The following is a 15,732-nucleotide window of genomic DNA, read 5'->3' as shown; positions in this document are numbered from 1 at the left end:
CACCTCTGGTATTTCCTCTGGTATTTCTAAAGTTGAAGGCCATTTAGTCTAGAAAACTGTAATTTTTGTGCAAAAAAGGTACAACTTTATAACCACACTGAGGGAACTACTTTATAAACTTGGGTTAAATGTACACTGAACAAAACACTTATGTTTTTGCTCAGATTTTGTTCTGAAATATTGTAAAATCTGTATTAATGAGCACCTTTGCCAAGATAATCCATCCACCTGACAGGTGTGTTAAAGAGCATTATTACTACACAGGTGTGCCTTGGACTGGTCACAATAAACGGCCACTCTAAAATGCCCACCAGAGTTGTTGCCTGTACACTGAATGTTCATTTCACCACCATAGATTGTCTCCAATGTCTTTCCAAGAACTTGACAGTACATCCAACCAGCCTGACAACCACACATCACATGTAACCACACAAGCTCTTCACCTGCAAGATCGTCTGAGACTAGCAACTCGGACAGCTGATGCGACATTTGGTTTGTCAGTCTCAGGGAAGCTCATCTGCATGCTGGTCGTCCTCAGCAGGGTCATGACCTGACTGCAGTTCCTCACAAGAAAAGGCAGCTGAAAAATGCGCAGGTTTAGCTTGAAAAATAAAAAAGACAGTAATATAGATTTCACCTGACTAGCTCTACAGAAATGCATTTTTTGGTCACAGATACCCAAAAGAATCTGTTAGTATTTGGTGTGACACCATTTGCCCCTTGCAGTGCGACACGTCTCCTTTACATAGAGCTGATCTGGTTGTTTATAGCTAGACCTTTTTCACAGCAGACATTTTGATTGTCAGTAGGGAAAGGACAGGTGAAACTGATAACTTTAACGAGGGCTCAGTTCCATTAAGTGGGCCAGTATTCCAGTGAGCGAGCGCACACAGAACCAGGACCTGCCCTCAATATCATTACTGTTATTTTATTCACCAGTGCTTTTCATACTATGGCATGTCAAAATGTCTGCCATGAAAAAGGTCTACTGTGGCCTGTGGAATGTCGGCCCACTCCTCTTCAGTGGCTGTGTTAAGTTGTTGGATATTGGCAGGAATTGGAACATGCTGTCGTACACACCAATCCAGCACATCCCAAACATGCTCAGTGGGTGACATGTGGTGAGTACGCAAGCCAGGTAAGAACTGGGATGTTTTCAGCTTCTAGGAATTGTGTACAGATCCTTGCAACATGGGGTTGTGCATTGTTATGCTGCAACATGAGGTCATGGCGGCAGATGATTGACATGACAGTGATCTCGTCACAGTATCTGTGCATTCAAAATACTCCCAATAAAATGTACACACACCCACATGACACTATACACGCCATCTGCCTGGTACAGTGTAAACCGTGATTCATCTGTGAATAGATCATCACCATCAAAGGTGAGCCAATGCCCACTCAGTTGAGTTACAGTGACGAACTGCAGTCAGGTCATGACCCCGCTGAGGACGACAAGCATGCAGATGAGCTTCCTCGGACTGTTTCTGACAGTTTGTGCAGTCTCCTGATCTTGGTGGCTGGTCTCAGACAACTTGCAGGTGAGGACGCCAGATGTGGAGCTAGTGTGGTTACATGTGGTCTGCAGTTGTGCGGCTGGCTGGATTTACTACCAAATTCTTGGAAACAACATCAGAGACAGCTTATGGCAGTGAAATGAACATTCAGTTCGCGGGCAACAGCTTTGGTGGATGCTCCTGCAGTCAGCATGGCAACGGTATGCTCCCTGAAAACTTGCAACATGTGGCATCATATTGTGGGATGTCTATTCATGAAATACGAGAGCAAAAAGGAAAGTGTTGCGCTGATATTTTTCTTCAGCGCACTTGTCACAGTTTAAATGTTGAAAAATAAATCTATTGTGTAAGGGTGTGGTGGTCAGAGCCACACATGGTAATGTTTTACCAATCCACACTCTTTACTCAGTTTTGCTTTGAATTTAGTTGTAGTTGTAGTAGTAGTAGTCCTACATTTTTTGGGTGAATAAAAACACATGATTTTGTGAAAATGTATGGATTCTTTACATTTAATTAGTGTTAAATTGATTCAGTACATCAGCTCAAATTCAATCCCAGACACCCTTTTGAATAATGTGTGAATCAGTATTTATTCATTGTCAGTTATGACTAAAAATCTGGTGTTAAAGCATTAAAGATAACGAGTGTGTCCAATGCATTTTTAATGTCAGGCGTCAGTGTAGATTTAAAGCTCTTGCCTGACAGTATTTGTATTTGTTATCTAGAAAGCTACAACTTATCTTGGAAAAACACATTTGTATTGTCAAGATAACACTTTGCCGGTGTCCTCTATTTGATGATGAAACAATTTCCCTGCACTTTCAACCATTATTTTGAATTGGGAGTGTGAATGCAGCATTTTTAGATGTCACCCGTGAATGAAGGCATTTCCTGTCACTCCCAGAAGGGTGCTAAACCTACTGTGACACGTTCTCTGTAACACCTGCTCCGTGAGCGTGATAGATGTTGGAGTGATCTGTGCTCCCCCGGTTTCACTTCAGCTCAGCTGTAGCTCACAATCACCTTCTCTGCTGCAGCGGTGCTCGACACATTTGTCAGACAGATTAATCAAAAGCAAAAAACCCTGACAATGTTTCCTTTAAGACACAAGACAATTCTCCTGCTATGAGGGGAAACCAAAAAAAAACAATTCTTTTGATCATATTGTTCCTGAAAGAAACAAATGGGCTTGAAACCTGGCAGCCTCTGAGCGCCACACCTTGAGGACATTGGAAGGAACTTTTTGTTTCCACTGACAGGTCTCTTTATGAAGAGCCTCCAGCAATATAAGGAGACATTGATAAAAAGCTCTGAGGCTCAGGGAGATGGAGGAGCCATGCTGAGCAGTCACTATGACAGATACTCTACCTGTTGGCATGTTTTCTGCTACGATGCCACTTTTCACAAAGCGGGAACTTGGCATGGAGTGACTGCCTCATGTGGTGGGTGTGGAGTTGGCCAAACTCCTGGTGGGACAAAGTCATCATCTTGCAAGTCACAAAGTAAGTAAGTAAGTAAGTAAAATCTATTTATATAGCACTTTTCACAGACATAGGTCACAAAGTGCTTCAAAAGGGCATTTTACAACAAGAACAAAATCATAAAGACAAAGCGAATATGTGAGCCATGTGGTGAAAAGTGCACAGCTATCAAAACTATTAGCACACACGCAAGACAAAAAGACAAAATCACAGTACACAACAATAATACACAACATTTGAAAAAGTACAGCTCTGGTACACACAAGTTACCCAAACGCCTGCCTTAAGTTGGCTTTTGAAACAAACCACAGCAGATTGTAAGGGAGCAGGCAAAGCATTCCAAAATGTAAGTGCTACAGCCGCAAAAGCTCAGTCCAGACCCTAATCTCATGAAGGCAGCCAAGGAGTCTAGATGTCTGAAAGGCTCACTAGGTTTGAACAAGAAGCAGAGCTGCATATCATCTGCATAGAAATGATATGCAATGTTATATCTGTTTATTATTTGTCCTAATGATGGTAAATTTAGAGAAAATAACAGAGGCCCGAGAACCGAGCCCTGCGGGACACCACAGGACAGTGGAGAGGAATCAGATACGAAGTTACCTACAGACACAAAGAAACGCCCGTCAGAGAGGTATGACGACAACCAGTCTAATACTTTGCCTGATATGCCAATGCAGTCACGCAACCTGTTAATGAGGATTTGATGGTCCACTGTGTCGAATGCAGAACTGAGGTCCAGAAATACTAACACAGAACAATCACCTCCATCAGCGGGCATTAATAATAATAATAATATTAACCTGACACTATGTGCCCTTCACCAAATTTTTATTAAATTGATTTATATCATGTATCTAGGAATATGAAGCCTATTTCTGCCAGTGTGATGACAAAAAGAGACCCTGTAAGTCACTATAATGAGAAACCTTTTGAAAATAATGACTTAATATCTCAAAATAAAGATTCAGCAACTTAAATGAGTTTTTTTCCTCATTATTTTGAGTTTCGGAGAAAATAATTTGAGAAGTCTTATTTTTGAGATACTAAGTTATAATTTTGAGAAAGTTTGTCAACATAAGCTTCTCATTATAAGTCAAGCTTCAAAGTCTTTTAAGTTTCTTATCATAAGGACTTTCAGGATATTTTTTTCTTTCAGTATACTGGCTGAAATGGGCTTTGGTATACAATATATTTGTTATTTTTGTGGCTTTTTTGTGGTTTCAGTGAAAAAAAATTGCATGTTACAATCTGTTGCGGGTCACCAAGAAAGTTTCTCACTTGGCTGTTTGATGAAAAGTATATTTAATGGCAGATAATACAATGATTTTTAATCTTTAGGTCTGGTTTTAGTTTTGATTTTGTCAAGTCTAAACCCATCAGATTCATGAATCCAGTCGGATTCACATTCGCTCTGAACAGCACACTGCTTCACCACTATGAAGAGTTTCATTGTACTTTTTTTTTTATTACACATATTTCAAAGAAACCTATACCAGCACCTTGTTTTGAGAGACCTTTCAACAGCTCCAGGAAACCTCCAGAAACTACATTCACACGTGTATTAACCTGCTTTGAAATTCTCTGCACAAGTCTCGTAGTGATGAAAATGTGCCAATGTCACTTTGAACTAAAGGCCTGTATTTATAGGTTTAACAGAGCCTCATTTTGACACTGAGCCCTATTAATTGAGCTCTCCACAGACATCTCCCTGTATCTAAAATAGGTAGGGAGTCCATCGTGGAAGGTAAAGAGAGACAAAGTAGGCCAAGGACTCTCACAGAAAATAGACTGTGACTCACCGAGGGGCCGCATCATCTTGGGAAAGAACAGGAAATGGGAAAGAATGTGGGTTGACAATAATCCTGGAAATTACAGGCAGACGAGTGCAGGCCCCCCGTGGTGCGATCAAGTGAAGAGGTGCTACATGTTGTGACTGTGTCAGGTTTCACACAGCTGAAAAAGTGATGTGATTTCATGTTCCAGGGACAAACCTTATCTAGTAACAGCTATGTAAGGGCTAGACTCAAATGATCAGAGGTTTAATGTTTGTTTCACTGTTGGCTCTACCTTTACCCAAGTTCTGTACTTAAAGGTCTAGTGTGTAGGATTTAGTGGCATCTAGTGGTGAGGTTGTAGATTGCAACCAAGTGAAATCTACGAAGAACCATGGTGGCGTGTAAACCTAAAAATGTGAAAATATGAAAACACTCATGGCCCTATCTAGAGCTGATGTTTGACTCGTCCATTCTGAGCTACTGTAGAAACAACAACTTGACACCACTCTACACTCCATACTTAGTCCATCTCGGGGCTGGAACCTGCGACTCTTCGGTTCCTGAGTCAAGTCCTCAAAAATATATTTAATAAATATTTAGCATAGCATGAGATTGATTGTTTTAACGATAGTTTTTGAAATTAAGTGATTTCTGTTATTCACAGCATGGATTTATTGGTTGAATTAACTAACATGATTTATGTTTGTCTCATTGAGGTTATTAACCTAATGTTCAGACTGATCATCATCTCAATAAATGAAGAACATAGTGGAGTTGTCCAGAGTCATCTGTTGTTGTCTATGGCGGGTCGAGTTCAGGCAGGCATTGAGGCTGAAACCCAACAGAAACTCGACAATACACTGATGAAAATATAGTTTATTTATGTTATATTCAATTTCTGCCTGATATATCCACCTAAATCCTACACACTGGACCTTTAAGTACTATTTTGCATCACTTTTAGTATTGTAGTTTTTACGCTACACCCTCTTTCCACTATATTTCTGAGTATAATACTGTATTTTTTACTCCATTTACTAATGTTAAAATCAGGAGTGTCAAACTCATTTTGGTCTCAAGTGGGCCAAACCAATTAGACGATTCCATACTATCAAATTTTCCCTTTCTTTTAGTGCACAGAAGTAAAAAAAAAAATCTTCATACATTTACAAAGCAGAATATAAACAGCCTGACATGTCATAAGAAAAATGACTACAATTTCAACAATATGTCTCAGTTTTCACACATTCAGTCAGTCGACTACTCTCTGTCATAACATATGTGTTTTTTCATACATTTCCACTCCTGTGTAGTATTGCTGGCAGAACAACTCCAAACTTAAGTGACGGCTATTAAGTGGGCAGGTTAAGTTATCCTCTGCTTTACAAACCATTTACAAATCAAAAGTTGTGGCAGTGCCTTAGCTGGCCCACTAGATGACTAGATTAAGAAGCTGCATCAGGAAATGTAAGGATAAATGTACATGTAATGACAGTGAGAAGTGGACTGACTGAATGTGGAAAAATGGAGAAACACTGTTGAAATTGCACTTATTTTTCTTAAGACATCTCAGGCTGTTGATCTGTTGCGTAAAAGGATGAACATCTACAGAATGTACTTGTAATTCTTTCCACAACAAAAGGGAAAACACTGGAGCTGATGGTACTGTTAGTTTGTTGCGCAATGGTCTTATTGGTCCGGCCCATCTGAGATCTATTTGGGCTGTATGTGGCCCATGAACTAAAATGAGTTTGACACTCAATATCTTTAAATATGACCACAATAGGTATTCATTGTTTTTTCAGAGAACTATATTGGTCGGGGTGGAAAAGCCTCTGACGCAACATTTTAGATGAAGTCGGCTACTCACTCTTCACCTTGCTCCTAAACCCTGGCACCTCTTTGCCTTAACAAGTGCTTCAATATTAGGTGTGTAAAGTCATCCAGTGGGACAGACTGGACCATTTGGTGTGCTAGTTCTGGCCTGTGGGTCATATGTTTGAAACCCCTGATCTAAAAGATGTCATTCTACAAAAGTACCTTTACTTGTGATACTTTAAAAGCTCATTTTATGGATAATACTTAAATAAAGAGTTGACTTTATCACATAAAGGAGTTCTTTTACACTGTGGTACAGCTACTTTTACTAAGTGAGATATCTTGATACTTCTTCTACCACTGCTGGATATCAGATTGAATGTAGAAGCCTATATCCCCATCCCACTTTCTCTGAGGCTCTGAATCATGCAAGACAGTGACAGTATACACCACTTTTGCTTTCATGAAACCAGATGTATCTGTAAAGCAGTTTGTGTGAAATTAGTGTGATAAATGTCAAAGGTTTAGAGTGGAAGTTGCCCAGCACTTTACTGCTATAAATTTTGTTCACCTGCACTGCCCCCATGTGGTGATACTTGGCACTGCAAAAACAAATGAACTGTTCCCACAGACAAATCAAAGTCGGGTTCAAAACATCAGCCAATCTTTATTTACAAGTCCTAACATGACAAAAAAAAAAATACACGTACAGGTGGTGGTAGGCTCGACCCTATACAGAGGTACAACGGTGAGAAACTTGACAAGAGAAACAAAATCAATAACTTCTCTATGGAAAAAACCCCAACTAAATTCTTCCTTAAACTTATCGTCAGGAATAGTGATGCGGTTGGCAGAGTACGCTGTGTAAGGTTCAACATCTCAAGTGCAGACACACAATGAATATATTCAAACTTGCATATTTTCTCAGCCCCATCACTCTGTTCAATCAGGAAATTAACTACTGAGAAGATCACCAAAGACAAGCCAAGGGCCAATTCTAGCAAGACATAACACAGTTTCACTCCACTGCATACAGTGACACACACACGGGCACAATCGTGTTTCAATCCAAACAGATAACTTACCAATAACTTGTCACACTGCAAAACTACACTAAAGAACTCCCAGTCACGTAGGCATAAATGTCATGGATGGAAAACAGACGAGGAGTGACGTGTGTGGACGTACAAGTGACATAAACACCATGGTTTTTCTTGTGAGGGGGTATTTTTAACAACTATTCAGAATTTCCACACACACACACACAACTGGTATTTGTGAGATGAAAACGTGGGAAAACAAAGATAAGAGTGGAGGGCACATTCAGGAAGGGGTAAAACAAACCCATGGCACTTTAACTAATATGGGAATAAAATCAGGCTTTGGAACAGGCAATAGGTATGTGGTAAGGCTTCAACCAGAATATTCATCGCGACCATAGAAATACAAGCAAAGTAGAATGGACATTAAACAGTTTGCTGTGGTCATTTGAATAGTTAAAAAAATGGCGACGTCAGTGGTTTGAGAGTGCCGTTTTGGCCTATTTTTACACCTACTTTCCTTAACAAACAGAGAAATACAACCGTGCACCAATCCAAGTTTCTGTCTTTCACAAACTAAGATTAACTGCCTTGTTAACTTAATTCAAACTTGACAGAAACAATAAAAAAGCCCTCATCCAAACTGTCTTAGTTAGCCTTCTTCTTTGAGATAAACCCTTAATTCACCAAGTTAGATGTGAAAACACACTGATCTGCATGCCGTTAATCCTGGCAGCCTCTGCCTCTCGGCTATCAACTAAGCAGCAGCTGTCTCTTGTTTATCGGAGGCAGCTACGGTGCATCAGGTTTCAACAAACATGAAATAAATGGCAACAGAAACAGGGAAGTAACAGTAACGCTAACACTTAAAAAGTAGTGCACTTCTTATTTGAATACAGAACGTTACTACTCTACTGCTCATATAGTTTCGTGCAAAACCTCGCCTTTGTTACCAGGTTCGTCTACACAGATATTAGCCAGCTACAACAGTTGCAATGGCAGCAGTATGCATAAAATGGCCGCCACTCTGACCATCCTGCTATGTTGATCTGCATCGGAATGTCCATTCTAGTCTCGTTCTATTTCTATGATCGTGACTCACACAAGCATTTCACCCAAAGCTTTGTCAAAACTCTGCACTCTTACACATAGCTCAGTTGTCTCTGCCCAAATTGAGATCACCTCTTTAACGTCCTGTCATTCAGAAACCTCATTAAAGGTGGTTTCAACTAGTAAGTAAAACAGTCTACACAGGGGAGGAGAGGTGTGTCTTAAAGACCTGTACAAGCTTGTATCTGTCGTTGCCTTTACCAGAAACATATACATTTCACTCACACGCGTTCTTTGTTTTTTTTTACACCACACTCTTCAAATATCATCAGCATATTCTCGCTCTTTTCAGTTTAGGTTTCAAAAATCAGTGTCCTGTGGTTCAGTCAGTGACTATCAATCTATATGTTAATCACAAACAAGAGGACAGGCATAGGAGGTGCAGTGGAGCAAGCGAGATACTCTACTTGATGCTGTGCACATTTGCAAACTCAGACCTGTGATGCAAATATTAACAGCAAAGATCTGAAATGATATTTCCCACACACATACACACGCACGCTGTGATAAGATACATTACATCTCTGCATGTACACTAGATCCGTTTCATTTGTACATAAAATATTTTCAAGTATGTTAGAGGAGCTTTTACTTCAACTGAAAAAGGAAATGTTTGTTTGCATCTCTTGTGTGGAAAATCAAAAGGAACAAAGGACTCTTTAAAGGCTTTTTAAAGGGACATTCCTCTATTTAAGTCCAAGAACGTTCTTATAATTGCTTGGATATCAGTCTCTCCACATGATCGAATAAATTTGCAGACACAGTTTCCAGACAACAGCCTGTTGAGTCCTTTTTCAAAATAAATTTAAACATAAAAGCTTGTTTGTTTTCAGAGAGAAATAAACTGGATGCAATATGCGATGCAGTGCTTAAAAAATTATTACTGTTATCAAGAGTTATCTGTCCCCTCTGACACTGCACCAGCACTGCGAGCTTCACATTTGGTTCTGAGTGTCTGGGGACAAAGTGTTTTCTTTGTTCTAGCTCTGGCAGACAGCTATTGCCTTGGGTCTGAGGAGAGAGGTTGTGGATCCATGGGTAAATATTCCACAGGCAAAGGCCTAAAAATAATGAGGGAGAGAAAAAAAACACAACAACTAAGAACCCACGAGTGAGCCAAAACATTTCTGCCACTGAATACAAATGTTAACCTACCACATGCCTTCAAGAGCTCATTATACAAAATATTTTAAAAAACAAAGCACTCCCTACAATCCTGTCCTGACTTACATGGAGCAGCAGGATCGGGTATTGATGATAAACACATGATCGGGCTACTTCCGTTTCACAGCGGCAGTATCTTCCTCCTTCAGGACAAACTTTTTCCTCAGAGCTTCTGAGATCAGAGAGGCCGAGTCCTCCTCTCTGAGGGATGTGCAGCCTCTGTTGTACCTGCAGGGACACCCAGAAAATACAGACAATGTATGGGAGGGCTGCAGCTGTCAGTTATGTTCATCACCTATTCATCTGTAGAATATTTTCTCATTTAATTGATTAATTGGGCCGCAAGTAACTCCCAAACATGTCAAGTTTGTAAAAAAAACACACTTTATTTTGAGGTATAGTGGATTTCTGGCATAGAGCTTTTATTTTGAAGTGCTGTTTCTCGCTGTAGCTTGAGTGACTAACAGACAGCTACTTGACAGAGACAGCAAACTAGCTGAACGGCATGGCTAAATGCAAGTGTGTGTAGACCTTGAACTAATGACTGAGGAGAAATCGGGACCCGGCTGGACCAGTACGGAACCACTTTGTTACAGCATTCCAGAGCCTAAAGTCACTTCATCAAATGTCTTGATTTGTACAACCAACATTAAATTTACCCTAATGTAAGACCAAGTAAAGCATCAAATCCTCACATTTGAAAACCTGGAAATGACACATTTTTGGCATTTTAACTTTCCTTCACTGGGATTTTCTTTCAAGGAATAGTTCAGCATTTTGGTAGATTCGCTCATTTGGTTTCTTGCCAAGATGTAGATGAGAAGATTGATACCACTCTTGTGTCTGTTCAGCAAATATGACTTTATAGGTCAAAGACAAATAAGCAAACTCATAATGAGCTTTGTAGTGTTCAGCCCGCTGACATATCTTACCTGTCTTTGCTCATCTTCATGCGGTTCATGTCCTTCAGGATGTCCATAACATCAGCGAAGCTGGTGGACTTTGATAGCGACACTGTATCCTCCTCTGCCTCCCGGAAGTCCATGCTGGGTCTGTCCAGGTCAAAGGTCGCTGACGCCGTCATGGAAACAGGCGGCAGAGGGTCAGGGACAAGCTCTGACACCACAGAGACCACGTCTTCCTCTCCTTCCTCCTCCTCCTCCTCTTCTTCTTCCTCCTCTGTGACATCACTGATGACAAAGGAAGCGGCAGCCGTGGCAGCTGGCTGGTAGGGCGCTGTTTCAAAAGGCGCCATGGAGAAGCTCATACTTGTGTCGTCAGGGGAGAGCAGGTCAGGGGTCAGGGGGTTGGAGCCTGAAAGAAAGAAGAGGAACAGAGAAGAGAAGCAAGTCTGTGTTTGTTTAATGAGGTTTAAGTTGGACAGTGTTGAGATAAACAAACAAACAAACAACTCTAAATATGGCGTTCAAATGTGAATTACAAGTTTAATAGGTTTGCTCTTGCGGTTTCAGTAGCTCTCCCTCCATGCACTATCAAACCTTTAATGGAGTGCTATAGGAGAGTCTACACTCCAGTCAATCACATTTTCTCTTAGCAGTATATGATATTTCCATGAGACAAGCATTTAGTGTTCCACTAAAAGCCCAAATGCTTTTAGGATCAAGTTACCCACTTCACAGCTTAACTGTATGATTGTATTGAAAAACATCATGACACATTCACTGGGCGTAAGGGCTCGACTAAAAGAGGTCGTTCCTTGCCCAGTTCACCGACCATCTCATGGCACAAAATCAACAGAATCTAGGAAGCAGGCTCGCTTAGCATTTCAGTTATAATCTAATAGATGAAGTTCCTTGTGCGGCTCTTTTAGACAACATCATGAATCATGTTTAAAATCAGTAGGAATATAACACACGTGACTTCACTTTCTCATGAGATCCCTGTTGACATTTTCAACGAGTGACACACAACCGCCACTGAACCGCAGAGATTATCTTTTGCCACTGACCTACAAACTGATGCCAAGACATCTTAGTACCAAAGAGATTTAGGAGAACCAGGGCAGCCGACTTGGCAACGAAGATATCACAGTCACATGAAGACACTAACTCGGTGGTATAACGTTGGCTCAATAAAGCAATTTTAAATCGACTCTGCTCTGAGCAGCTTTATGAATCATAGACTGAAGGGTCAATAAAGAGTTTCAAGTTCTCACGTCCCTGCGTTTTTATCACTATTCAAACTATAAGTTCAAGTAATACAGTGGACAAGTTTATATTGATAAGATTCAGATCTACATTTCATTTCACAATGAAAAGGGTGAGGAAAAAAGTTTTTTATTACTCAGGAAACATCGCAAGGTACTACCTAAAAAGATGCTGAAAAACATATTCATGATTTGAATACTGAATGCTCTTTTTACCGGCCTTCCAACACAGACAACTGAAAATTTTCAACTTATCCAACTGTACTGATAGTCATTTAACCAAATCAAGAGGGGGCAGCATGTTTCCCCAGCTTTAGCTACCCTCCACTTGCTCTCAGTATCTCTAAGAATAGAGTTTAAGGTTGTTTTACAGCTCTTTATGGTTTGGGACCAGCCTACGCTACAGAGTCTCTGTTGTTTATAATCCGTCACTAGTTCTCAGATCTTCTTCTGCTGGGTTTTTAAATACACATAATTATATGCACAAGAAAATAAGCAGCCCAGCTTTGTCAACTGTGCTTCACAATTATGGAGTACCCTTCCAAAAGCTATAAGAGATGCAGGCTCGGTGAACATACTTAAACAAAAGCTAAAAACCTATCTATTAAGTCTGGCTTTTAATCAAAGTAAATCTTCTTATTATTAGTATTATTATTTTGTATTTATTCTCTAATTATTACTATTTTTACTGGTCTCTATACTTTTTACCTTCACTTTTATATTTAGTTTATTCTCAACTGTCTTTTCATTGTCTACTCTTGTTGTCCTTTTGATTTTGTGTTGCATCTCTGTTGTAAAGCCCTTTGAGCTGCATCCCTTAAATGGAAAATGCTCTATAAATCAAGGTTATTATTATTATATTATGTGCACTTTAGATTTTGCTTTGGTTACCCACCAGTATCACTTGCAACAATCTTGGCGATTTGTGCGCGGAGTCTGCTGAGCTCGTCCTGCAGGGCAGTAGTGCGGTTCATTGCCGTCACTCCAGGCTTCCTAAGCCCCTCCACCCTTTTGCCCTCACGGCGGAAGTTGGGTACAGATGAGTTCCTGTGGAGCACCAGGAGAGGCGTGGGCCTCCACTCGTGTTTCAGAGGACGGGTGTCACTCCTGAAAAGAAATGATTGGGCAATCAGTGTTACTGCAAAGTAATCTTTATCATATCAAAGTCCAGCTTTTGAAGTATGCGGCATGTCATCTGAAGTCTCTCCTTCCCTTTACTTCTGCTTAAGAAAATGCCTAATACTGATTAATACTTCACCAGCAGTTTATTACAGGTACAGCCCAATGCAACAGCACTACAATATGTCCTATTTTTGTTAAAATTACAATGTTCTGTTTTCACCACTGCCTACGGCTGCAAAAATAAGCACAGAGCTGAATCAACACCTCTCTGACGCAGCATTACCAAAAGCAGTCCATTATATCACTGTACTGCATTTCTTTAGGCTGCACATGTGCACCTATTAAGATAGAAGCTCAGAGAGTCCAGGATAATGCAGTTACAGATGAGGGACTTGGCACTACTCCATAACCTTAGTGGTTGTGTCTTGGGGCTTGACTGGATATTTACCGCACTCTGGCATATGTCTCTTCTTCATCTGCAACAATCCATGCTATGTCTGCCAAGGTAGGAACCATAGGGCCATCCATGGGCCGAAGAGAGGGCAGGCCTGGGAGTTCCTAGCACACAAGGACACAAGTTTATGTTGTGTACACAAGTATTTCTACTGCAGAAACAGGAGAATATAATGGGAAAAGATGACATGCAGGACTTATAGGATCTGATATTTACCTGAAAACATGCCCTTTGTGGAGGTCTGAGTGGAAGAGTGGAACCTATTCTTCTCACAACACTACGGGTGGATCCATGAGGCTTATTCTGCCAGATAGGAATAACTTCCTGTAAAGCATATATTAAAAAACACAGTCTCTACACAAAGCACAACACTTTAATGTCAGCGCTTAGTCAATGATTTGCATTCCTGCACAGTAATGTGGGAGAAAGGCAGTGTTAAGTAAAACAGTGTTATTAACAGCAAAGGAAGCAAACTTACTGTGTCTGTTTCCATGGTGATGATGGGTCAGTCTCATCCGCTGGGAAGTTGCACACCAATGCTTGGTGCTAGCAGTGGCTGAGGATGGAGCAGTTTAGTGGACAGATGCCATGTCACTGCCAACTCTTGGATATAAATTAGTGGTTAGTTAGAGCATCTGTTGAGGGACACAAACAGGGGGAGAACACTGCATTATTTCACTCACCAACATAACAGAAATGGTTTAGAAATTAAAGCCAAGGGGCACAAACCTAATTAGAATTTAGATGACTGATGAACTAGGCAAGTAACTGTTGCATAGTTATTGCTCAAATAAAATGCATGAGATGAATACTGCTTTTGATCTGGTAAAATCTGACTAGTTTTCACTAAATTTGCATCATTACAAACTACAAATATTAGAGCTTTTGGCGTTGCAAAACATATAATATAACCTTTATTTATTAGGTAATGTCACTGTTTGTTTTGGGGGAAGAGATCAAGGATGAGGGGGTTTATTAGATGTTTAAGAGGGATGAAAAAGGGTGTAAAATATATGGTGTTTAATGATAATGTTTCTCCTTTGCACCTATCCCCAATAAAAATGATCTAAAAGCTAATGTCAGTGACATCTGGATCTTGTTTTTCCAAGAGAGAGGCCTGGAGAAGAAATGAGTAGACTACACAACAAACACAGCTTATCACACATACGAGAATACATACAGCGTTAAATACAGATCACATATTGCAGTAAATGTGCAAACCTTGCACTCATAATTTTCACATTAAAAAGCCAAACAGTTACAACAAATTAATAACTAGTTAATTGATAATGAAAGGCTGTAGCTAGCTAATGTTGGTGCTACTTTATCACCGTGACTATAAAAACATATGGAGGAGCAGGGTAACAATAGTCAGGGCTACCATGGCTAGCTAACTAACGTCTTGAATTTCAAACAGCTAGCTTTGGTTGACAATGCTAACGGTGGCGCTACAGGCTGCTTTGACTAACGTTCCCGGTTATGGGATACAATGAACGACAGAAAGAAAGATTTGGTGGAGTGATTTGTTAATCGCTCTCAGTTCATCACCAGTCGGTAGCTAAGGGTATCAAACACACAGTGACCGTCAGTTAGCTTTAGCAGCTCTAACAACGGCCCCCCGGTTGACCCTCACCGGTACACTAACCCCCCTAGTATTAGCTGTGTCTCGCTTCCCTTCACAAAATGCAACCAACGCTGCAAGACTTCAACTTACGGTAAATTATGGCCGTGTTGGAGAAAGCTGAGCCGTTAAATTATTTACGAGAAGCAGCTTCTCCTCTTCGTCTTTTGGACTTCAGTTGTGTTTTCTCTCATTAGGCCGGAAACCTGTTCCTCCCTTTCCGGTGATTTGATTGGCTGGAAGCCTCACGAGCTTCCTCTATCAGAACCTGTACAGGAACGCCCCCCAGAGGCGGAAGTGAGTACTGGTGAATACAGGATACTACATCAAGAATACCCAACAACTGATTGACTTCCCTTTGGAAAAATGTATGATTTGGATTCACTCAGTACGACAGGAATTATTTTTTTGTCATTTTGACCAAATTTATATCCACAAATTCAATTTTACAAGCATG

At 40.5% G+C, this 15,732-nt stretch overlaps 1 protein-coding gene across 3 annotated transcripts; it reads right to left on the bottom strand.

Moving 5' to 3' along the window:
• Window positions 1-7,244: 7,244 nt before the first annotated feature.
• Window positions 7,245-15,502, bottom strand: mtfr1l (mitochondrial fission regulator 1-like). 3 transcript variants are annotated; one of them, XM_050062830.1, is made up of 8 exons: window positions 15,369-15,502; window positions 14,133-14,289; window positions 13,871-13,978; window positions 13,649-13,758; window positions 12,974-13,185; window positions 10,844-11,225; window positions 9,978-10,139; window positions 7,245-9,808 (listed from the first exon to the last, which is right to left on the bottom strand). In XM_050062830.1, exons 2-7 carry the CDS (start codon window positions 14,145-14,147, stop codon window positions 10,022-10,024), a joined length of 945 nt encoding a protein of 314 aa, XP_049918787.1. In that variant the 5' UTR covers window positions 14,148-14,289; window positions 15,369-15,502; the 3' UTR covers window positions 7,245-9,808; window positions 9,978-10,021. The 3 variants fall into 3 exon arrangements, with proteins under 3 accessions (XP_049918787.1, XP_049918786.1, XP_049918788.1); XM_050062829.1 differs by having other exon boundaries at window positions 7,245-10,139; XM_050062831.1 differs by having other exon boundaries at window positions 7,245-10,139; window positions 13,871-13,957.
• Window positions 15,503-15,732: the final 230 nt, after the last annotated feature.

This window comes from Epinephelus moara, chromosome 14, assembly GCF_006386435.1.
Source record: "Epinephelus moara isolate mb chromosome 14, YSFRI_EMoa_1.0, whole genome shotgun sequence".
In the NCBI taxonomy this organism is placed as follows: Eukaryota; Metazoa; Chordata; class Actinopteri; order Perciformes; family Serranidae; genus Epinephelus; species Epinephelus moara.
Note: the sequence above shows the minus strand (reverse complement) of the source record. Positions and strands in the feature narration are given on the sequence as shown.